Source organism: Sebastes umbrosus, chromosome 3 (genome assembly GCF_015220745.1).
Source record: "Sebastes umbrosus isolate fSebUmb1 chromosome 3, fSebUmb1.pri, whole genome shotgun sequence".
Classification (NCBI taxonomy): Eukaryota; Metazoa; Chordata; class Actinopteri; order Perciformes; family Sebastidae; genus Sebastes; species Sebastes umbrosus.
In genome coordinates this window covers 7,653,117-7,678,827 of record NC_051271.1, presented here as the reverse complement: position 1 = coordinate 7,678,827, position 25,711 = coordinate 7,653,117, and the positions used below count along the sequence as shown (strand labels likewise).

Genomic DNA, 25,711 nt, shown 5'->3' with positions numbered 1-25,711 from the left:
ATGGGCCTGCAATCGATATGAGACAATATCATATGCCCATTTAACACAGTCAGTTATATTTATATCAACTCACAAAAAGCAACTAAAATATGATTTAACAATTTTATTACTGGGCTCTGTAGGAAGGAGGTGTGCTTGGATGGAAATGGTGACAGACGTGCCAAGGGAATTTCAAAATGAAGGCGTATCTTCAAGATATGTATTGATGTTTTCACTTTGCATCAAAGATATTGGATTGTTGATCATTAAATCAATATATCGGTCCAGATCAATGTATCGTTACACCCCTTCTTAATACTACAAAGAAATTGGCTATTAATTGAAAAGTTTGGCAGCCTCCATCGCCCTCTACACCCCATTTTATTTGATGTACCATGGGGTCAAATTTTGGGGGTAAAATCTGCTGGATTGCACTGTTCTTCCAGTGCAGGTAGTTGCATATTCACAAGTTTCTCATATGGAAACTGCTGGAAGAATCACAATATATTTATTTTCCTTTATTAAAGCAAAAGCTAAAATATATGGCCACAGATCCAACACTTCATCAGGAAATAATAGGCTTTAAGTCAAATATCATTTTAATAGTTACCAACCAGCTCAACCACTACTGCTGGCACGAGATTGTGGTTTGACCTACAGTTCTGCTTCCAGACCCAAACCTGATGGGCCACGGCAAAAGTATAAAATTTCGGATTCAGGCTATTTTGTTTCATAATTTTTAGGGCTTGGATGGGCTTTGGATATTTTCCAATGTGGTTTTACAACAATTTTCTTTCACTCTCTGACTGTGCCAATCAACCAAACACATGCGTGTCATGTGTAACAAGCAGATTTGAATTGGCAATGCCCAGTGGGGAAAGAGAAAGAGACAGTGTAACCAATGCTTACGTTAGCTAGGGATGCATCGATACCGGATTGGATATCAGGCCGATACTGACTCAAAGCTGGATCGGATATCGGTGACAATGGGGCCGATCTATTAAATTCCATTTTATGTTTGTATACTATATACATTATAGACTGGAATTTAAATTCCTGTTTACGTTTCGATCAATTTGTTGCTGCATTGAAAAGGTTTACACTTGAGTTGTAATTCTTGTTAATTTTGAAGATTTTTTTTGCCAAGTTGGTGTATGATTTATTATTTCATTAATAAATAACAATTCATTAAATTTATATGTACTTGTTTATTACATTTTGTTTTACAAAGTTACGAAAGCGATGTTTAAGTCAAGCCTGATGTTGTCTTACACATAAAAAAAATATACCAGTCACTTCCACACAGTGAGGCATACAGCTTATTAATTAAACACTGGTATTGGATCGGTACTCTGTATCGGCTGATATCCAAAGCCCAGGTAACGCTATCGGTATTAGGATTGAAAAAGTCGGATCGGTGCATCCCTAACGTTGACCCAGTGACCAGTCTGTAATTTTGCTTTGTTTCATTAATTACTGAGTTGGGTTCGGGTCTCAAATTGGCAGTACCATCAGATACAGTCAGGGATGGTGTTAAAGATGTAGGGATTGGCTGGGTTCAGGTCTCTATTTTAGGCCCCTGCAGGACTCTAATTTGCTGATTCAAACACTCTTGTAAAGTCTCCAAGAGGCATTATTGTGACTTCAGAGCACTTGATTTTTTTTCCAGTTTTGACATATTTGCTAAGTGAACCAATGTAATGTCAAGTTTACTGTAGGTGTTTGTAGGCCACAGTGTTTCTGCTAAAGGAAGCGGAAGAGCACACATTGGATCCTTTTGCTTCTCTAGGAGAGGAGCCTAATGGAAGAAGAGAGGAAGTGGGGAAAGGAGTTTTGGCTTGTTGTCGCTGCAGTTGTAGTGATTGAGTGGATTAGTGCAGTGTCACATAAGAACTCCTCCAGATATAGTAGTAGCTTAAAACGGGATTGATTTTAAGAGCGTTTTCTTCCCTCCTCCCCCACCTGCATGTGTTCTTAGTTAATACCTCTCCCTCTCATCCTCTTTTTAATCATATTCTTTCACTATCCTCCATTTCCTTCCTCTCCTGTTCGGCCACCTTCATACTTTTTTCTTGTTATTCTGTTCCCACAACTCTTTCCCTCTCTGCTCCTGTCACTTTTCATTGCCTCAGCTCTCATCTCCTCTACCTCTGCATTACCTATTTATTTCTTTATCATTCTTCCCCAGTTCAAGCTTTCTATTCCCCTTCCATCTTTGTATTTTTTTCCTGTCATCCTCCTCCTCATTACACCCTGTCCTCGCCTCTTGGAAGTAGCTGGAGAATGAAGGAGGCATTACAGTGTGGCGACAGATGGATGGTGCTGTGTGTTAATGGCTTCCCATTGTTGAAATTGCTTTTGTGGTTTACATTAGGACAGGTCATTTATTTATGCTAGTAAATGCATGTAGAGGCAGAGCATCAGATTTCATATTTGGATCTTTGCCAAAGAAGTGAATGGGCCACAAAAATGAAGCTGTTGCTACAACTTGTTTTTGTTGTTCAGTTGTTTTTTCTTCAGTGTTTGTGTGCCACCTGAACATGTCTTTGTTTCTCTTCCTCCAGGCCTGCTACAGGTCCCTCGACATCTCGACCTGCATCCACCACATCCCGACCTGCAACCACCACATCCAGGCTCGCCACATCTACGGTCAAGCCCTCCACCACTGCAACTGCCAAAACCGCTGCCTCTAGAGTTACCACAGCACCCTCTACTGGAAGGACCACAGCGGCACAGCCTCCCAAAACTGTTGCAGCTAAGAAAGGTAAGGAGTTGCGCCTTGTTCTGATCAGGAGATACACCTCTGAAACCATGTACCATTTACATTCGGATTGCATAAACACATCTGATGGATTTGGTTAGACAGTTTCAAGTTGTCAGCCTAAAATGTCTACAATAAATTTGCACAAAGTGGTTCACTTAAGTCCCAGCAATAAAATAAAAATTGTTAACCAGATTGAGTTGACGTTTGTTGTCTTTCTCTTTGCACCAGATGTCAGTCGACCACCTTCTGCTGCAGTTGCAAAGAAACCTACAGCAGCTACAACATCCGCTGCAACCAAAAAACCTGAACCTTCTAGACCCGCAGCCACCGTGAAGCTCAACTCTGCCTCCAAATGGTCCACAACAGCGAAGGCAGCAGACCCCAAGGTGCCACAGTCCAAAACTCTACAACCTGCGAAATCTACGCCCAAAAAGAAATCTGTAGCTGCTGTTCGGTCTATTGCTAATAACAAACAGCTTCTTGGTCGAACCCCTCCTGCCTCTCCAGCCAACAAACCTATAAACAGCAGCACCCCTCAGGCAAAACACGGAACCAAACCCACTCAGGCTGTCTCACCTTTCACTGCTGCCAAGAAGACAGGGGCTTCAAATAGTACCACACCTGCTGTAGAAGCAGTGGGTGCTGCCGGTGCAGTAGTAGTAGCAGCTGCCACAGCAGCGGCTGTGCTAGCAGATTCCCAAACAGAGGCTAGTACAGAGTCATTCCCACAAGGATCATCCCTTGCTGCCTCTGCACCAGAGGAGGTCCCTCCCCCAGTCTTGGCCCAGGATACCAAACCAGACGTGATACCTCAAGAGACTGCAGCTGCTTCCTCTCCTCCACAAAGCCCTGTCAGGACAGCCTTACCACAAACCTCTCCACCCCAGGAGCAGCTAGAGAGCAGTGCTCCCCTACTAACAACACAGGAACAGACCCCTGCCCCAGCTGAGCCTACATTACCACCAGTGGCCTGTCCTCCAGATCTATCCGAGGACCCTGTTTACCTGTTAACCGACCAAACCCCCTCCACATCTAAAGCCCTCCCAGCAGCAGCAAATGCCATCCCTCTGACAGTTCCTCCCACCAATCTAAATGAGGAGGAGGAGGATGAAGAGGAGAGGGAGGGAAGCCAGCTGGTTTCTGTGTCTGAAATGAGTGGAACCACACAGCCCACAGAGGAATCTCGCCCCGGATCGGCTGGACCAGTAGGAGGGTCTGCTTGGAGGGCCGGTGGCGCCTTGCTTTCTGAGCTGGACTCTGAAGATGTAAGCGGCAGCCAGCAGGGTGCGTCTGAACTGAGTGCCCCTGGTGTCCTGGAGGGCACGGAGAGCATGGATGATCTGGGAGACGGCAGTCTTAAAGGAGCCATCGACATGGAAGGAGCCTCAGCAGGTTCACCCGACTTTGAGAAGGTTCCTGACATACCAGTTAATGACTTCGATGAGGACGAAGATGAAGACGATGATGACGATCGGGTGTGTGACATGGATGTGGGCTCAGAGCGGGCGGATGAACCGCAGAAACCCAGGCACGACAACGATGTGGATGATGAGGAGGAGGAGGAGGATGACGATGAAGATGTGGAGATGGCTAGCGAGGGGGTGACAGAGAGTGGGCTGGAAAGCTACGGGAATGCAGATGAGGATGACTTTGCTGAGGATGAAAGACTGGACAACTTAAACCGAGTGGTCGAGCCCCCACCTCCCCCTCCTCTGCTGCCCTCTGCCCCCGCTGCTCAGTGGGACCAACCCAACCCCTTCGCTGATCCCTGGGCAGAACCTCTTCAGCCAGAGCAGGTTCGTGAGCACGTCTCCCAGCCCGCACTGGTGGCGGAAGCAGCTGCAGCAAGCCCTGTGGCAGACACCTGGCAAGCAGACTCTGAGACCCCAACTCAGACCCCAGCCCAAGCCTGGCTAGAACTAGGCTCTGCTGCTTTTGTTCCTGAAGACGTTCTCCAACATTCCTCCGTCAAAAATGAGCTACAAAATCTAGAGGCCCAAATGTACATGGATCAGTCCAGCCCAGCACCAATGCAGACCCCCCTGGCCCCTGCTCTTCTCTCTGCCCCAGGAATGTCTCTGTCAAGCACCCTGAGCAGTGAGACCAGCACGCCAGAGGAACTCTGCGCCTACAATCGAGACGGGAATCCCCAGCCTCAAGATGTGCAGATGCCGGTGCTTTCCCCACAGCCTGACCTGGACCGAGAAGGAGAAGAGGATGCTGAGGCAGAGACCCTGCCTGCTGATGAAGTCCTGGGAGGCCCTGCAACTGCCCCCACCTCCAACCCCTCCTCGGCTTCGGTAACAGAAGACGAGGCCAGCGACACAGAGGGAGAGGCTCAGTTGGATGATTCCTTAGAGGGTCCATTGGTCAGAAACATAACCTTTGAAAGCCAGCCTCCAGCCTTGCGCTCTTTGTCCACTGTAGAAGAGGGAGAGGAGGTGGATGGCGGCGCAGGCGAAGACACCACCCCACCTTCGGCCACATCGTTGGCGTCTTACGGCTTCGACACCATGACCACAGCTTCAAACTCCAATGCCCAATCCACAGGGGAGAGCTGCATCAAGAGCCCCGGCATCTTCTCCCTGGAGGAGCTGTCTGAGGAGGCCAAGGAGCCCTGTTTGATCCCGCAGCCTCACACCCAGCAATGCCTCGCAGAGCAGCAGTACATCGAATGTGGAAAGCAGGAAGCGGAGTCTGCTGAGCACCTCAGGGACGAAGTGCCGGGGCCAGAGCAAGCCCCGGATCCTTCGTCAACTCTGAGCACTTTGCAGCCACGGGAGGAAAACCCAGATGACATCCAGCCTCCCTACTATTCTGCTATCTGTGAAAAGACTGAGAACTCTTTTGCAGGTAATGTATAGTTAATCATCTCCCTAACAGCCCAAGTAATGTCCCTTAACTCCCTCTGGCCCCGCTCCAGCCTCCCCACAATATCTCACTGTTGTAGCTCTTGTCGTCAGTGTTTGTCCTGAAATCTCTGGGGGTGGACGTAATCAAAGTTAAACAAAAAAAACAAAAAAAAAACAGAGAGCAAAAAAAGGGAAGACATTAAAAGAGGACAGCAGTAGCACTTCCCTCTGATATAACATTTCCATGATGAGTATATGGCTTAAATTCCTGTATGTGCAATAGCTACTACTATTTACTCCTAATGTGTGAGCGTGCCTGGGTTTTTGGTTTGTGTTTTGCTTAACACAGAATTATGTGGTTGCCCTGAACTGGCATGGATTTGACTCGTCTGTTTACAGCTCTTAAAGAGGGAAAATAAGAAAAATTGAGCATAACAAAAGAAATGTGGAATGAACTGTCTAACATGTCTTCATGTGTATATTTATCCTAATACTTTTTACTGAACAAAACCGATAACTGACAATGAGTTTTGATTATGTATCCCTGTTTGATTTTGCTCTCCTACCTTACGATACTGGCAATCTTCCTTATCCCCAAACACTCCTCATCTCTTCTTGCACTTTAAATTGTACCCCAGCTTTTTTTTCTTGTTTGTCCATCTTTTTGGAGTAATGAACCTTTAAAACTTTAAATAAAGATTAGATTTTTACCATGATGTACTCTCTCGCCGTACAGTTTTATTGAAATGGGCGCTTGGGGAGTGGCGTAATTATGGTCTTGTGTGCGAGACGAGTCATCCAACACCACCGGCATTCATTTCAAGGTCTCCAGTTATGTACTCTATACATCTCATTATATTGCAGACACTTCCACTCAGCCAACCATCACTGCTTTACTCTTGCCATACAATCACACAGACACTCATACATATATTGTGGCCTTTTCTTTGAAAACTGGACACGATGAACAATGGAAGTCATGTCCTTCCTCAAAGACTTCACCGGTCTGAAAAACCACATGCCTGGAATGAATCTGCCATGAGTTGATCATCCCCACCAGACCTTCTCATCCATGGATCAACTTCTCAAGCAGCAAAAGAAGAAGTTTGACATCTCATCGTCCAGCCTCAAGAACACCAACCCTGCTCATTCTGCTGCTACTTTAATTTCCCTCCAGTGCACTGTGGGTGTGTTGCTGTTTTAGCTCTTTTCTACTACCTTTTTTTGCTGCACTGTTCTACAGCACTGTATTAATGTTAACTCATGCATGTCACTGTTGCACAAAGACTTTCATTACATTACTTTGGATTGGTTTGTTCAGGGTCAGCCAAATAGCCTGGCTCTAGGACTTGATTTCTTTGACTTCCTTCTAAAGCCAAGCTATTGTTTTAGTTTTTTTATTGTGATGCTGGATGTCTATAAATGCATGGAGAGCTTTTGCATGTATCACTGGTTGACTAACTATAAACTCCATTCACGGGTGATGACGGTTTAAGCTCGCTTTTCTGTGGTTGTTTATGTCTCACCATAGTTGATAGTGATTGCATATACAGGAAGTTGGCTGCTTTTTTTTGCACACAAAAATCTTTCTTTTCTGGGTATAATTTTTTTTAAATGTAAAAAAAAAAGGGGGAAAAAAATCACGATAAGTATGCACATTTGCTCTCTGCACAAATTTCTCCACCCTTGCCCCAGCCACCACCCCCAGTCACTTCACCTTAGGTCAGTATTTTCTGGTGTGTTCACCATTTTTACACAAATACTGTGGCTCCACCCCTCTGAATACTTAACAGGCTGTATCTGTCACTGCTGCACAGCTTCGAAACAATGTCCCACTGTCACTTGTTCAAAGTACAAAACCACAAATAATTGCCGGTCAGTTTGGTGCTGTAGGCCACTGGCAGACCTTTGGGCTTGGCTTCACAATGCTTCCACTATTCCTTCTGCAAGTACGAGCCTCTTTCGGCCACCCCCTTCCCTCTACACCCTTCTGCTTGTACTCACATTGCACTGCTGTCACTGTCCTGCTGCCTGTGACCTGTTTTATAACATCACGCTACTGTAATTTTCCTTCCCGCTTCCTCTCACACACAGGCTTCACTGCGCTACCGCACCCTCACCGCCGCGATCACTCGGCGTACCCCAGAACCTACTGCGACCTCGTCAAACCTCTCGCCGCCGCCGCCGCCGCCCCGCCGAGGCTGACCTGCGCCGACCTCCCGCCCAGGAGCCTCGGCCAGCAGGCGCTGAGCCCCCAGCTCCGCAGGCTGGAGCAGCACCAGAGGCAGCTACTGGAGATGCAGCAACGCAGGGACCAACAGAGCAGACCGCTAGAGGAGGCGGAGCAGGAGAGGAAGACGAGGGAGGAGGAGGAGCAGAGGAAGAAGAAGGAGGAAGCTGAAGAGGAAATAAAGAGGAATAAAGAGGAGCTGGAAAGGAAGACGCGAGAGCAGGCAGAGGTGACGAAGAAGGAAGAGGAAGACAAGTCGAGGAAAGAAGAGGAGATTCAGCAGAGGAGAGACCTTGAACTGCAGCTGCAGCATCAACAACAGGAACTGAAGGAAAGGCAGCAGATCATGCAGTGGCAACAAGAGCTGCAACAGTCTAATAAAGGTCAGACAGTGCTGCTGTCTCCATCCTCTGGCCTCTGCACCATCTATGAAGCCCTGGAGAATAGTGATGAAGAGGAAGAGGGAAAGAAGGAGCTCAACCTTGCTAAAGAGAAGACCAGACAAGAGACAAATGAAGAGACAGACTACTGTGAAAGAACGACATCGGATAAAGACGAACATCAAGACTCTTCGCCGTCCACCGAGAGCCCTCCTCCTCTCCGGGACTCCCCTCAGACATCCAGCAACCCCTCCCAGGACGGAGACAGCTCCTCCCCTTTGCTCACCGAGTCTCCGGAGCGACCTCCACCCCTGGACCTGGACTGGGGGAAGAAAGTGGACATAGTCCAGCAGCTGATCAACCAGACCCTGCTGCTGAACAGAGACGGCTGCTCCTCCCTGCTGCTGCTGCCGGGGGGTGCAGGAGGCACCCTGAGCCCCCTGGAGAGCAGCCTGTGGCCCAGCCTGTTGCCTCCGCTCACCCCTCCCTCTGCCACCGTCACCTCCGTGAGCAGTTTCTCTCCAGAGGCCACTGGGAGCTCCCCGCAGGGAGAGTGGACGGTGGTAGAGCTGGAGACGCATCACTGAGGGACGCAAGTGTGTGTGATTTCACTCACACACCTGCAGTACTGTTAAACATTAACAACACTCATACAGGGAAGTTGACACAAGTGCTGTCTGTTTTAGCACACATACACATGGGAATTCAAGACTGGAAGGTGATATACACATGTATACAGAGCAGCCCTGTACACACAATTAATATTTACTTAAGAGATCAGCTGTACAGATGGCTTGAAGTAAATATTTGGGCTGGGCAATGTGAGAAAAAAATTGCAATAACTAGAAGAAATTCTTTGACATTGATATTCATCACAATATGTTGAGGAAGATAAACTAGATCACTTTGTTGATGTCCATCACATTGTACTAAAGGGTTATTTTAAATTCCCAAGTATTTTAGAAAGATAACCTGGGAGAAATTGCATAAAATCCATGATGAATGGACAATGAATTATATTTATATACGGCCCAGCCCTGGAGGTAGACGCATAAACTTGTGCTGCTGTAGATCAGTGGTTCCCAACCAACAAGGGGTCACAGGTTAGAAAAAACATGATTCTGCTACACAATGTTCATTTGTTTTTACTTGTTTTTCTCTTTTAAACTACTGATTTATATTTAAGCATTCAATCTGAGAGGGAATAATCACTCTTTAGTTGATCTGGTCACAAACTGTAGGGTAATGAGGTAAAAATGTTGGGAACCACTGCTATAGATTCACATGAGAGAGGCAGGGATTTCTAACTGTACAGTTGAAAACAAGCACATACGACACAGATACGAATGCTTGGTGGTGCTGCAGTTCAGTTGTTGGCTGTTTCTCCAAGCATGTATGCTGTTTATTGATGCAAAAAAAAAGGTAAACAACTTTCTTGCCCTGAATCCAGACTCTCTGGTAGTGCTTACCCCCAGGTTAACTAGCTACCACTCCCAACTAAGTAAATGATTAGATTTAGGACATAGAAAGTTGAGGATTAGATTATGGTTGCGGTCGAGGTAAGTCAAGTCTGTGAAGCAGGTCCAGTTTGTATGTAGACCAAGAGCAGGGTCAGGATTTTAAAAATGCAGAGGTCATTAGTCCAAGATCTATCCCCTAATTGGATTTTTTCTATTTATTCAGTTAACTGAACGCACATTTTATTTACCAATCTGAAAATCTAAATGCTTTTTTCAAAGCCTTTTCTACACATCTTGGAATAAAACTCTCCGTATGCAGCCTCAATCCAGTACCAACCGAAATGTGTCCATAGCATACAGAATTAAGTGTTAAGTCATACTCTTCAATTAGATATTTCCTGACTTAAAGGGGCTCTATGTAAGAATCAGAAACTGCTTGTTAACAGCGACACCTGTGGCCGTTAAGTCAACGACAGTCAGCGTCCTGCTGCTTGTGCTCGCACTACGTAGACGTGAGTGAGCATCGGTTAAAACAGTGAGGCGACACACACGAGACTGAACGTGATGACAGCTAAAAGCACAATATCAATATATATTTCATATGATTTGCAGTAATGTTAGCTTATATGTCCAATAGGACTTTTGCCAGCTCAGGCTCGGTTTTGATACCTAAAACCAAACAAAGGTCCCTCAATGAATCGAAGGACCCACCAATGTTGATCCTAGTTTTCCCTCGACATCGGTCACATTCCTGTTTTGCAGGACGGGTTTCACCAGATATAACTTTTTTTGGGGGGGGGGGGGGGGTTATTCTGGGGAGTTTGTGTTGGAGTCTGGTCGTTTGTTTGCGTTTGCGGACTCCATTTCTAATCAAACGTTATTTATCATTGCACGCTGTTTTTAATCCTAGAATGTAAACTACCTACAGGTTGCTAAAACCCTCAAAAAACTCAACACAATTACAAAGGACATGACCTCTGTGGCATCTACAATGTTGCTTAAGAGTCTGTACTCAGGGTGAGAAAGTCTCTGGTGCTGCCGGTGAAGAAGCGGCGTCTCATCTCTGCCACAGAAACATGAGTAGACGAAAACAAACACGACACCGCACTGAAACTCAGCACCTCTCACTCGACATCCTACACCACTGCAAGCACAAACTCTACACTGACTATTATATTACATGTCAGTCCACCTGGACCCACGTGATTACTGACTGAATCCCATGATGCATCAGTGCTACTGACTAACAGGGTTGGAACTGGACTGTTTTCATTATGCCAAATCTCGCCACGCCGACGGTGCCAAATGGCCACTATCAATCGAAGGTAAACTGACTGATAGATCAGGTTGTTTTACTTTGTGTTCCTCACCTACTGTAGCCATTTTTAAGTGAAGCCATGACTGTTTATACACACATCCTTATCACCTTATTTTAAAATGATGAATACACTGGAGATGTCTCGCTACTGAATAGTGATAAAAGACTCTGAGATTGCACTTAATCAGATTCAGTCTTGTATCAATTAGATAATAGAGGCTTGGACACTGTGGCTGGTTAAGTCCAACTTACTTTTCTTATAATGCGTTTGCAAACTGAGGTCAAAGAAATGTATTGATTAGAGATGATTTTACTACATGGTCTCAGTCTGAGCTGTTTGGACCTTCTTTACCAAAGGTCAGTAGGACGTCTAAGCATTTCCCTTTGAAACACTGGAGTCACGCACTAATGAGGTTTTAGTTATGCACATATAATTGTGTCGAGAGATGAGACTTGTTGGTTAAATGAAATACTGCTGAGGGCTTGTTTTTGCCTTTTTATGGTCACTGTTCTGGAGCCACGTATTAACTTCTTCCATATGTGTAGTCTCCCCTCGGTTCTCATGCTAGATGATGTTATTTCAGCCACAGATTACAGACAGATGATGGCTGGATATTATACAAGACTGGTTGGTAACACTTCATTTTACAGGTCTGCAAATTTCATGGTGATAATTAGCAAGTAACCTATTTGAAATTTCTTTTGAATTACTGCCACATTACCCCAATATTTACCTCGAAAATTACTTTATTATAAACATTATTTAATAATTATATTCCGCTATTTCCCAGTAGTATTGGTAATTTATTTAATACATTTCCAGGAAAAGAATACAAAGTAAATTGATATGCTTTATTTCCATGTCTGCTGGTAAATTGATAATAATTAGCAAATAACTTCTTTGAAATTTCTTTAAAAAACTCCCTGAATCATGACATTAGCTACCAGGTTACATTTGTGTAGACAATAAATCACACAATTGTGAGATTTGTGTTTGATCAGAAGTGTCTTATATTCGTTTTGGTTTTCCATCTCCGATGAAGAGCAGCCGCTTCTCAAGCCTAAGGGCCTTATTTTAACAATTATATGCTATTTCAGAATATAATTATTAAATAATGTTTATAATAAAGTAATTTTTTATAAATTGAGGTAAATATTGGGGTAATTTGGCAGTAATTCCAAAGAAATTTCAAATAGGTTACTTGCTAATTATCACCTTATTACCATGAAATTTGCGGACCTGTAACATGAAGCGTTACCTACAAACTGAGGTTTAACCGATACTGCTGTGAAGGTCAGGTCACTTTATTGTGTGACATGAAGGTTATTAATAGGGAAGTGTTGAATATCAGGTTATTCTGGGTATTAACTCTGCATTGTTGTTGAAACTGTGATGGTACGGAAGAAGTGTGTTGTAAACGTTCATATCTGTGTTGTCTGTGTGTTGTTGTCAGTCTGTTGTCTGGATACTGTGTGTTTGTCAGTCAGTCGTTGAGCCTCACTGTAATGTCACAGGTTGAAAGATGAGGACGTTTTTAGGACTCATTTAGTAATTTGCTGACCGTTTCTTGGACTATAAATCTAGGGTGTTTTCACACTTGGTCCCTTTCAGCCCTCCAATCGGACTCAGAGCGATTAATCAGCATTTTTTGCACATATGTGAAGACTCCAAAAGAACTCAAACCCCTCTGAAACGAAGCGTACTCAGACCTCCTCGGGTCGTGGTCTGAGTTCGGTTTAAGTCTGCGTTGTGGTTTGCTTAACCTGTGCATTGTGAACAAAACGCTCTCCAGGTTCGCTTTACCCTTTGCTGTTGTATTTTAGCCCTCTAGGCTTGCCGTTAGGGATGGCCTGTTTGATCAGCCACCGATCGTTACCGACCAATATTACACGGCTTTGTTGAATACTCTATTCTGATTGGTTAATCTCTGCGTTCTGCGGTCTGTTATTTCTTTATAGCAGACCACTGTTATGAATAACAGACCGTTGCTATGGGCGCAGTTCTGATGTCGGACTCTGGCGGTCCGTTTTTGTGTCAAATTATTGATTTCTTAAGTAAGTAGCCTTGTAATAAGCGGGATAATGTACAGCTACTCTGGGTTTCTTTCACAACAATGACCGGCTCGCTGTACATTATGTGAATGCAAAAAGAACAGAGTCCCTTCTCTGTTGGTCCACTTTAAGAGGACTGAGTTTGGTTTGTTTAATAAGGACAATATGTGAAAACACCCTAAATGGAGGGCACAGAAATACCATCAGAAAATGTAATTTATTTCCACTCGTGTCTGTTTGAATCAGCTTTTGTATTCGGTCGGTCTTTGTCTTTCTGCGCTCCGGTGTCAAATAGCAAAATGCTGATTTTTCTTTAATAACTGAGTTGAAAACAGTGAGCCAAGTATGAATATGCATCCAGTGTTTTAACCTTTGCCCTTTTGTGGATTCCACTAACTTGTCCCCTCTCTTATCAAAGCCTATGTGTAGCAGCTGAGAAGCAAGCAGGTGTTTGCGTTCATGTATGTTTGCTTCCTCGTCCTCCAGATAGGACGCATTATGCTCACTGCATTCTTTGACAAAGCTGGACTTTTTAAATGTGCTTTCTTCAACATATCTGTGTAGTGTTTTTGTCAGCATTTGTGTATATTGTTTAAAAACGACTGCTCACTGTAATGAAGGGAAACCCCACTTTACTTTTGTACTTTAGAGATTTAGAAGTATAGAAGCCCTTTAAGAGTCATATATAGATTTTTATTGAATAGAGAATGAAGGATGTTGGTTGTAAATGGTAGATTTTATTCTTTGTTGTAATTAATTAACCGTCTTCTTCTTTATGTCCAGTCAACAGAACTGATGAGCTGAATGATTACAAGGTCAAACTGAACACAGTCGAGTGAACAAACATTTGTTTCTTAGGCTCAAAGTTATTAAATCTCACATTTTAGATATTAATTTATTGAAAATGGAGTGAGGCCTTTGAGGACTAATTTAAATGGCTTGATGAACTTGTTGAAGTAAATGGGAACTCTCGCTTTGTGGAGCCCAAAATCATGGCAGCTTGTTTTAAAAATGTAAAGTTTTCCTTGTTTATTTGAACTTTCTGAAAGACAGAAATCTGTGATTGTGTGTAATTATTTCAATGCAATGTTTCATGTAAATAAAATGTTTTTTTAATAACTCTTCTGGACTCTTAAAATGTATGAACTGTTGTAAAAACTCAACAAAATATTTACAATCTCTTATAAAATCTTTACACACACACACAACAAAATAGCGTGCAGCAAACAACAAGCGTTAAACACACTCACAGCAAACAGCATAAAACTATTATTTACATAACTTGACTATAAAACTTTTAAAACCAACACTTATCACAGTGTATATTCTGAAAACGGAAGCCTCTTCAGCTTTAAACGTGGAAAAACCCAACAGGTCCTGAATGCACCACGTCACTCTGGCTTTTAGTCATGTGACGTGCTTGTGATTTCAGCTCGGGTGTTTCTGCTCAGACATCCAGATGTTCAATCTTAGAACCTCCCATAAACTCAACGACACATATTTTGCTTAAGAACTAGCGTGAGGATTTATCTGATCCATCCTGTGTGACGTAAAATTGAACATCCCGTCTCTTTTCACATGCTGTTGATCCAGAGGCAGATGTCCCATGTGTGCTAATACATCACTGGCATCACTCTGTCTGGTGTGACGACAGCAGCTGCTGCATGCAGTCTGTAGCGCTGCAGCTAGACGGCTCCTCGCTGCCCAGAAACAGCAGCCGGTGGTAGCTACCCCGAGGAACCTCGCACAGGATCCTGACAGGAACACAAAGGAACATACACCGATCAGCCATAACAATGGGTCAGCATGGGCACCTTGACCGGTCTGCGGCTACGCAGCCCCATACGCAATAAACTGCGATGCACTGTGTGTTCTGACACCTTTCTATCGGAACAAGCATTCACTTTTTCAGCAATCTGAGCTCCAGTAGCTCTTCTATTGGATTGGACAACAAGGGCAAGCCTTCGCTCCCCATGTGCACCACTGAGCCTCGGGTCTGACCCTGTCGCCGGTTCATCAGTTTTCCTTCCTTGGACAACTTTTGGCAGGTCCTCCTGACCACTGCAGACCGCGAACATCCCACAAGAGCTGCAGTTTTGGACATGCTCTGACCCAGTCGTCTAGCCACACAATTGTCAAAGTCGCTCACATCCTTACGCTTGCCCATTTTTTCTGCTTCCAACACAAAGTTCAAAATGTTCACTTGCTGTCTAATATATCCCAGCCACTGCCAGGTGCCATTGTAACGAGATAGTCAATATAATTCACTTCACCTCTCAGTGGTCTTAACGTTATGGCTGATCGGTGGATATGAGTCAAAGTTATCACACATGAGATATGAGAAACAGACATGTGCTCAGGTCTATTTTCATTTTACACAATATGCAAATTAACTGTAACCTTCATAAGATAATAATAATAATCTGTTTGTTTTTCTTCAGATTACATTATTATATATATATTATAATAAAGCTTTGAGAAGAAATAAGTTAACATTTTCCTATGATGGTTGTTTCTTATTCAGTCGGTAGTCCTAGTATGTTAGGTCTTCTCAATCGTTTTGGCTCATTTTTCACATCAGTCTTAACTTTCTCTAAACTGTAAATGCAATTAACTCTATTGCATATCTGCAAAAGGTAGTAACTCACCCAAAACACTTCATTCATGCTTCAAAACTTAGTTATTGGGTCAGTAAGTTGGTCACCAAAATGAAAAGTTGTCATCGTTCAAAATGTTTAGATGTTTTTCACCACGGGACTCAACCCTGGAAATGATTCTGATATACAAATCTCAGTTTTGTTCTACTTTTTTGTTGACACTGACTGCTTACTGTACGACACCAGAACGTCAGTTCCATCTAGCTGAAGGCTGTTGTGAATCGAATAATGTCAGGAATGTCTTGCTTTGGATAGATCTGTTACTTATCTTTTCGATACATTTCACTCCTCCAGAGACCACTGAGCATTGAAAAGTCTCTTAGTAAAGTAAAAGAAGCTGCAGAGCAACGAACGAAAGAATGTAAATCAGTATACCAGTCGTAGATGTCGTCTGTGTCGGGGAACACCTGCACCCACTGACCGATGGACCACATCCTCACCACGTTACCGTGAGAGACGCTTTGGCAATCCCCGCCAGCCTCTGCGTGAGCGTTGGGAATGTCCTCATAGCACAGGAAGTAACTAAACGGGACATAAAAGATTAATAACAGATGTATATTAGCAGTAAGATGGGTGTGTCGCAATGTAGAAACAGAGAAAGTACAACAAGTACGGTAGAGATATCATCCAGACTCACTACTCTGTGTCACCGACTATTTCTTCCTCTCTCTCCTCATCTGTCTGCTGCTCGTCTGGGAGTCTCTCCACGTTCCAGCGCATGCGTTTGTGGAGGCCGGTGTCGACCCGGGCCAGGTACGGCGTGGGCTTACAGTAGCGGAACGCGGTGAGCCTCAGCGGACCGAGATGTCTCTGACCGATGCAGAAGGGAGACACGCTGGGAATGCAAACGGGAGATTTGGGAGAGTTAAGACAGTGAGAGGATATGAAAATGGATCGGTTCCTGCGGGGAAATTAGATGTTACAGCGGCAACAGTCCCAGGATTCAGCTGTTAGAAACATATCATAGTATACTGAAACCCGTACAGCTCAAGTTTCCCCTTCTACAACCTTCCCTGATGAATTAAAGGTTTTACTGTTACCTTAGTAGGGACTGAAATTAGTGAACACAATTGTGCTGTGAGGTACTTAGAGGAAGCTGTATGAGGAAGAGACAGATACATGGCTAGAAGCTATAACAACAAACTGGCATGAATCTAGTCCTCCAGCAACGGTTTGTTATGGAAGTGTATTCAGTGGAAAAGTTTAATGAAGCTTAAATGAAAGAATTTTTGACAGAAATTAGGAAAAGTGGATAATTTACATGAAACCAAATGCCGCTTGAGTAAATTAACCAGACCTGTGGCCCGATTAATAACACTTATAGCACCTATTGAAAACATGTCAGCAGCTAATACAATTTCGCTTGAGATTCAAGTTCAATTCAAATATGTCATATTTGAAGGAGCAGCTGTTAAAAATCTCAAGCCTCCAGACAGTCAATTCTGTGAGACCAGGTAGTAGTAGATGCAGATTCACCTTCATCATCCAGGGGAGGAGGGGAGGTTATATAAAGTCTGGGTGTGTGTTCTGTTCAGATCCCTTTGTTTGAGACCAGAGTTGCCAAGTCCTCTTATTATAAGCCACTTTGGGCTTGTTATCCTGAAAAGTCGCTTACAAATATTGGTAGTTGCGTTTATTTTTGGCTTGTTTCTAAAGAGTAGTTGCTTATTTGGGCTCCTGTCTCTCGCCGACGATTCGCAGGCAACCTCTTCATTGTATAAATTGTTAAATGGCTCTTGGATCCTGGTGTTTTAATGTGCATGTACCTGTTAGGCTCGGTTTCGTCCAAACAGAGGAGATTGTAGCTGGCGTAGGTCAACACCAGCTGCTCCAACCGGTCACACAGCTGCTGAGAGAAGTCCAACAGCTGCATACGCTGCTACACACACACAGAGTAGAAGTTTAGACTCAACTTGTAGTTGTTAAACTATGTTTATTCCCAGGATGCTGCTCAAAAACTTTTGAGAGAGGGTGCGATGTCTGTTGCGTTCGATCAAAGCTAGGCATACGAACATTTAAATGAAGCTCAAAACAGCAACAAAACAAAACCAAATCCAGACAATCTGTTGTCGATACCTGATTTTAAGGATGTATTTTTACATGAAATGGTCTCTAAACCTTCCACGTTGATTTTCCCTAAATTTGGGAAGAGTCATTTTTTTCCAGTTTTTTAGAAATGACAAAAATCTAGACTGATTTATTCTAAGAACTCATTCAACATCCTTGTGATACAAAAGCTGCTTACAGAGTTGCTAAATGACTCACTCAGATCTGAAATAAACATACATTAATGTAAGGCACATTGTCTCTAGGTAGCTCATGCATGTGTATATTTTCTCCCTAAACTCCAGGGGTGTCTAGCCAAGCAGTTTTAGTTTTATGTGACATTTAAATAAATTCAGCCGCAACATCTCTTTCCAGAAAAAAATAACTTTTTTCAGTAGAAAGTAGTTCCAATGTTAGTTCCAAAACCTGACTAAATAAAACTAAACCTATCCGTATGTCCACATGTATCTGTACAAACCTCTCCTGTGTATATATAATTTATGACTCCACCTGTGTATATATAAAATCTATTCTCCAATAATCATCTTTTATATATTCACTTAGTCCCATATGCATATAGCTCTATGTACATAACCTCTCTGTGTATAGATTTAAATATAACTCCACTTCATTTGTATATATTGTCTTAATCAGCACTTAACTAGTTTGCACTCTGGTTAGATGCAAAACTGCATTTCGTTGTACTTATACTATGTGGTGCAATGACAATAACATTTAATCTAATCTAGTCTAATCTAATACCACTGGTGAGAAAATGTGTTTTATAATAAGATGGGTGGACCAGCCCATTAAGAGAACGTACCCTTGTGTAGGTGTTAAAAGGCAGAGGGGTGTGCTGGGACAGGGTGCTTGTGGATTCCAGGTGGTTAAAGTACGGCTGACAGGTGTACAGGAAACTTGTCACCGCAGCAGCAAGAGCCTCTCTCTCTAGATGACCCTGTCTGCAAAAACACAAAAAAAGGATCATAAAGTAGCAGAAATTGCCAGGTAACATTAGTGCTTTATGACTAGCCAGAGCCCTACTCGTTGGCCAGGCAGTCCTGTAAGTCATCTGCTTTGTTCAGGAGGAACTGGAGCTGCAGATCCAGAGACTGGATGACCTCGCAGTCAAAGCCACAGGGAGGCGCCAGAGCCGCGATAGCCAACAACGACAGAGGCTCCTCCACCTCTGAAACAAAAGAATGTACATCATAGCAACAGAAACGACTGAATTATACTCCATCTCTCTCCACTATAACCATTCTTAAATACAAATGAATTTAAAGTGGTGGTGCCTGGTAGGATCGTTGTTATTTGGTTGTTTTTAACAAAAAAAACAAGGTAACGCTTCATTTTACAGGTTTGCACATTTCATGGTAATTAGGTGATAATTAGCAATCAACCTATTTGAAATTTCATTGGAATTACTGCCAAATTACCCCAATATTTACCTCAAAATGTATCGAAAATTACTTTATTATAAGAATTATTTAATAATTATATGCTGAAATAGCATATAATCATTCAAATAGGGCCCTTCATCTGAAGTGGAAAACCAAAACTAATAGAAGACACTGCTGATCAGGCACAAATCTCACTATTGTGTGACTTATTGTCTACACAAATGTAACCTGGTAGCTGATGTCATGATTCAGGGAGTTTTTTAAGAAATTTCAAAGAAGTTATTTGCCAATTATTATGTGTCTGATCATAAGTGTATTCTATTAGTTATATATATATATATATATATATAAATAAATATATATATATATTATATATATTATATATGTAATGCTATTTTAGCATATAATTAGGAAATAATATTTATAATTGAGTCATTTTCCATACATTTTGAGGTAAATATTGGTGTAATTTGGCAGTAATTCCAAAGAAATTAAAAATAATGTACTTGCTAATTATCACCTGATTACCATGAAATTTGCTGACCTGTAAAATTACCAAAAACAACAGTGAATGAGAGGTAAAACTGAGTATAATAAATGACACACCCATGTTTCCATAACATGCAGGGGACAGTATTTGACCTCCTGGTCCGGTGTTTAGAGGACTCTCCTCGGGGGAGTCTGACTTCCTCTCATCGCTCATCTCCTCCTGCAGACCCACAAACTCACTGCTGGAGGAGAGCTGGACCTCCAACTCAACCTCAATATCTGTCATGTTCTCTGTTGTTAACAAGCTGGTATTTCTGAGGAAACCTGTTGAAACATAAAACGCCACATTAACCGACAGCTACATACACTGAATGACCTGTTTATCAACTGTTATCCAACGTTAGCATAACTGTCATCTAACTAACTGTCATCTAACTAACTGTCATCTAGCTAACTGTCATCTAACTAACTGCCATCTAACTAACTGTCATCTAACTAACTGTCATCTAGCTAACTGCCATCTAACTAACTGTCATCTAACTAACTGTCATCTAGCTAACTGCCATCTAACTAACTGTCATCTAGCTAACTGCCATCTAACTAACTGTCATCTAACTAACTGTCATCTAGCTAACTGCCATCTAACTAACTGTCATCTAACTAACTGTCATCTAGCTAACTGCCATCTAACTAACTGTCATCTAGCTAACTGCCATCTAACTAACTGTCATTTAACTAACTGTCATCCAGCTAACTGTCATCTAACTAACTGTCATCTAACTAACTGTCATCTAGCTATCTGTCATCTAACTAACTGTCATCTAACTAACTGTCATCTAACTAACTGTCATCTAACTAACTGTCATCTAACTAACTGTCATTTAACTGTCATCTAGCTAACTGTCATTTAACTAACTGTCATCTAACTAACTGTCATCTAGCTAACTGTCATCTAGCCAACTGTCATCTAGCTAACTGTCATCTAACTGTCATCCAGCTAACTCTCCTCTAACTAACTGTCATCTAGCCAACTGTCATCTAGCTAACTGTCATCTAACTGTCATCTAGCTAACTCTCCTCTAACTAACTGTCATCTTACTAACTGTGATCTAACTAACTGTCTTCTAACTAACTGTCATCTAGACAACTGTCATCTAGCTAACTGTCATCTAACTAACTGTCATCTAGCTAACTGTCATCTAACTAACTTTCATCTAACTAACTGTCTTCTAACTAACTGTCATCTAACTAACTGTCATTTAACTAACTGTCATCCAGCTAACTGTCATCTAACTAACTGTCATCTAGCTAACTGTCATCTAGCTAACTGTCATTTAACCAACTGTCATCTAACCAACTGTCTTCTAACTAACTGTCTTCTAACTGTCATCTAGCTAACTGTCATCTAACTAACTGTCATCTAACTAACTGTCATTTAACTAACTGTCATCCAGCTAACTGTCATCTAACTAACTGTCATCTAGCTAACTGTCATCTAGCTAACTGTCATTTAACCAACTGTCATCTAACCAACTGTCTTCTAACTAACTGTCATCTAGCTAACTGTCATCTAACTAACTGTCATCTAACCAACTGTCATCTAACCAACTGTCTTCTAACCAACTGTCTTCTAACCAACTGTCTTCTAACTAACTGTCTTCTAACCAACTGTCTTCTAACTAACTGTCTTTTAACTAACTGTCATCCAGCTAACTGTCATCTAACTAACTGTCATCTAACTAACTGTCATCTAGCTAACTGTCATCTAGCTAACTGTCATTTAACCAACTGTCATCTAACCAACTGTCTTCTAACTAACTGTCTTCTAACTGTCATCTAGCTAACTGTCATCTAACTAACTGTCATCTAACTAACTGTCATTTAACTAACTGTCATCCAGCTAACTGTCATCTAACTAACTGTCATCTAGCTAACTGTCATCTAGCTAACTGTCATTTAACCAACTGTCATCTAACCAACTGTCTTCTAACTAACTGTCATCTAGCTAACTGTCATCTAACTAACTGTCATCTAACCAACTGTCATCTAACCAACTGTCTTCTAACCAACTGTCTTCTAACCAACTGTCTTCTAACTAACTGTCTTTTAACTAACTGTCATCCAGCTAACTGTCATCTAACTAACTGTCATCTAACTAACTGTCATCTAACTAACTGTCATCTAGCTAACTGTCATTTAACCAACTGTCTTCTAAGTAACTGTCTTCTAACCAACTGTCTTCTAACTAACTGTCTTCTAACTAACTGTCATTTAACTAACTGTCTTCTAACCAACTGTCTTCTAACTAACTGTCTTCTAACCAACTGTCTTCTAACTAACTGTCTTCTAACCAACTGTCATCTAACCAACTGTCTTCTAACCAACTGTCTTCTAACCAACTGTCATCTAACCAACTGTCTTCTAACCAACTGTCTTCTAACTAACTGTCTTCTAACCAACTGTCATCTAACCAACTGTCTTCTAACTAACTGTCTTCTAACCAACTGTCTTCTAACCAACTGTCTTCTAACTAACTGTCTTCTAACCAACTGTCTTCTAACTAACTGTCTTCTAACTAACTGTCTTCTAACTAACTGTCTTCTAACCAACTGTCTTCTAACTAACTGTCTTCTAACCAACTGTCTTCTAACTAACTGTCTTCTAACCAACTGTCTTCTAACTAACTGTCTTCTAACCAACTGTCTTCTAACCAACTGTCTTCTAACTAACTGTCTTCTAACCAACTGTCTTCTAACTAACTGTCTTCTAACCAACTGTCTTCTAACCAACTGTCTTCTAACTAACTGTCTTCTAACCAACTGTCTTCTAACTAACTTCTAACTAACTGTCTTCTAACTAACTGTCTTCTAACCAACTGTCTTCTAACTAACTGTCTTCTAACCAACTGTCTTCTAACTAACTGTCTTCTAACTAACTGTCTTCTAACCAACTGTCTTCTAACTAACTGTCTTCTAACCAACTGTCTTCTAACTAACTGTCTTCTAACTAACTGTCTTCTAACCAACTGTCTTCTAACTAACTGTCTTCTAACCAACTGTCTTCTAACCAACTGTCTTCTAACTAACTGTCTTCTAACTAACTGTCTTCTAACCAACTGTCTTCTAACTGTCTTCTAACCAACTGTCATCTAACCAACTGTCTTCTAACCAACTGTCTTCTAACCAACTGTCATCTAACCAACTGTCTTCTAACCAACTGTCTTCTAACTAACTGTCTTCTAACCAACTGTCTTCTAACCAACTGTCTTCTAACTAACTGTCTTCTAACCAACTGTCTTCTAACTAACTGTCTTCTAACCAACTGTCTTCTAACCAACTGTCTTCTAACTAACTGTCTTCTAACTAACTGTCTTCTAACCAACTGTCTTCTAACTAACTGTCTTCTAACCAACTGTCATCTAACCAACTGTCTTCTAACCAACTGTCTTCTAACCAACTGTCATCTAACCAACTGTCTTCTAACCAACTGTCTTCTAACTAACTGTCTTCTAACCAACTGTCATCTAACCAACTGTCTTCTAACTAACTGTCTTCTAACCAACTGTCTTCTAACCAACTGTCTTCTAACTAACTGTCTTCTAACCAACTGTCTTCTAACTAACTGTCTTCTAACTAACTGTCTTCTAACTAACTGTCTTCTAACCAACTGTCTTCTAACTGTCTTCTAACCAACTGTCTTCTAACTAACTGTCTTCTAACCAACTGTCTTCTAACTAACTGTCTTCTAACTAACTGTCTTCTAACCAACTGTCTTCTAACTAACTGTCTTCTAACCAACTGTCTTCTAACCAACTGTCTTCTAACTAACTGTCTTCTAACCAACTGTCTTCTAACTAACTTCTAACTAACTGTCTTCTAACTAACTGTCTTCTAACCAACTGTCTTCTAACTAACTGTCTTCTAACCAACTGTCTTCTAACTAACTGTCTTCTAACTAACTGTCTTCTAACCAACTGTCTTCTAACTAACTGTCTTCTAACCAACTGTCTTCTAACTAACTGTCTTCTAACCAACTGTCTTCTAACTAACTGTCTTCTAACCAACTGTCTTCTAACCAACTGTCTTCTAACTAACTGTCTTCTAACTAACTGTCTTCTAACTAACTGTCTTCTAACCAACTGTCTTCTAACTAACTGTCTTCTAACCAACTGTCTTCTAACTAACTGTCTTCTAACCAACTGTCTTCTAACTAACTGTCATCTAGCTAACTGTCATCTAACTTCTAACGCGACGGTTAGCTAGCTAGCTAACCGTCGCGATGCTAGCAGTATGTACCCAAGTACTTTTAGTTAAGTAACAACCTGAGATAACGACTGTATACCCGTTCGGCTAGTTGGGGGGGGGGTTTGACCTAATTAATCCACGACATCATTAAATGTGTGATCACGCTGCAGTTAATTCTAACGTAATAACAGACGAGCTAAGCTACATAGCTAGCGGCTAGGCTACCGTTACCTTCTTCCCACGTTTCCATGGTCACTGCGTCGCTCTGGGTGAAGGTTGATGGCTGCAAGGGGTTAAAGGTCAAAGGTCAGCAAGAATTAATAAAGCAAAATTATTTTGTTATTTTATAATGTTTGCTTTTATTTGGTGTCTCAGTGCGACGGAGGATTAGGGCCACATTGAGGAAAAAAATAAATCTGAGATTTCGAGAATAAAGTTATAATATTACAAGAATAAAGTTAGAAGTTTACAAGAAAGTTCTTGTAATATTAAAACTTTATTTATTTCTTGATTTTTTATGTTTATGTTTTTTTTGTTATGTTATGCTAACTAGTTTAATCGTCAGGAAGAAATTTAAATCTATTTTATACCATAGTAAATTGAACATCTTTCTCAAAAACCAGGTTGCAACTGTAAAAAAATGTTGTAACTATAAAGTTCAACATGTAATACGTTAATTTTGCGTATTGTTTGTCTTTCAGTTTTGCTCGCCCGATAACGTGTGAATGTAATATCATTTCGGAAGAATATTAAAGTTATGAAATTACGTTTCTTGTTTTTTTATGTTTTTTTTGTTATGTTATGCTAGCTCGATTAATCGTCAGAAAAAATGCAACTTTTCTCTATTTTATATCAATAAATTGAACACATTTGTCACAAACCAAGTTTTAACTATAAAAAACTATAAAGTACAACATCTAATATGTTAATTTTGTGCATTGTTTGTCTTTCAGTTTTGCACGCCTGACATGATGATAACATGTGGATGCAAATTTTCCACTCTCCACAAGAGGGGGGCGTTCATATGGACTCTTCTCGTGAACACAGTAAACCCCATTTGAAGGCACCATAATATAATTTAGGAAGAATAATAAAGTTATCATTTAACATAGTTACTTTTTGACAGGCAAAATGTTTTATGATGCATTTTGTTGTCACAACAATGTTGTTTGTAACCAGTAAAGGACTACAGGACAAAGAAGTTCTTGCTTGAATATTGTTATCAGGTCATCCTATCATGGATCATCACTTTCTCAACACTGGACATTCACAGATTGAATCCATTTTTTGTGGATAAATTTGTAATATTCTCACAATGTCATCTTTTTTACTCACTCACAGCAAGTTGAATCATACTCCGTGCTGACTGTAAGTGACTCAGTATTTTGTAATTGTATTCTCAGTACAGATTGTCATGTCATGTCTATATATGATATCTAGTGTATCCTGAAGCACTGGGGTCACTCTCTGCTCCTGCGTCCTCTCGCCTAATTTTCATCATGCAAATCTGTTATGCAAATGTGGTCCAGTTCAACTTCCCTATCAAATCTACAAAAGACACCCACTCACGCCAACATAACATCACTTAACCCTATCATGAACTTTTCTCTCTCTGCCTCTTTTTCTGTTTCTCTCTCTCTCTCACACCACCAACACACACATAGGCTTTGTAATAATATATTATTACTGTTTCTGTTGACTGAGCTCAACTTCAGTTGTATTTTGGAGCCTTTTTATTGACAAAAATACACTTTAGACTTTAGACTTGAAACTTGGACTCAAGTCAGATTCAACATCCTTTCTGAAAATAACCACAGTGGCTGAAAAGTCTACATTA

General features: G+C 41.5%; 2 protein-coding genes across 6 annotated transcripts in view; one reads left to right on the top strand and one right to left on the bottom strand.

The window, feature by feature from the left end:
* The window catches only part of si:ch211-214c7.4 (nascent polypeptide-associated complex subunit alpha, muscle-specific form), a 37,531-nt gene extending 25,800 nt beyond the window's left edge, over positions 1–11,731 (top strand). Inside the window, exons 4-6 of the mRNA XM_037763967.1 lie at positions 2,544–2,743; positions 2,972–5,596; positions 7,690–11,731. Coding sequence (XP_037619895.1) covers positions 2,544–2,743; positions 2,972–5,596; positions 7,690–8,792 — 3,928 coding nt within the window. The 3' untranslated portion in view covers positions 8,793–11,731. The remainder of the gene's footprint in view (positions 1–2,543; positions 2,744–2,971; positions 5,597–7,689) is intronic.
* A 2,393-nt stretch (positions 11,732–14,124) lies between these two features.
* On the bottom strand, positions 14,125–24,237 carry c3h19orf67 (chromosome 3 C19orf67 homolog). 5 transcript variants are annotated; one of them, XM_037763968.1, is made up of 8 exons: positions 24,106–24,237; positions 19,784–19,954; positions 18,783–18,927; positions 18,562–18,700; positions 17,459–17,571; positions 16,330–16,527; positions 16,068–16,214; positions 14,125–14,789 (listed from the first exon to the last, which is right to left on the bottom strand). In XM_037763968.1, the coding sequence occupies exons 1-8, from the start codon at positions 24,122–24,124 to the stop codon at positions 14,666–14,668; spliced, it is 1,056 nt and encodes a 351-aa protein (XP_037619896.1). In that variant the 5' UTR covers positions 24,125–24,237; the 3' UTR covers positions 14,125–14,665. The 5 variants fall into 5 exon arrangements, with proteins under 5 accessions (XP_037619896.1, XP_037619897.1, XP_037619898.1 ...); XM_037763969.1 differs by having other exon boundaries at positions 17,459–17,568; XM_037763970.1 differs by lacking the exon at positions 24,106–24,237 and adding an exon at positions 23,952–24,090.
* Positions 24,238–25,711: the final 1,474 nt, after the last annotated feature.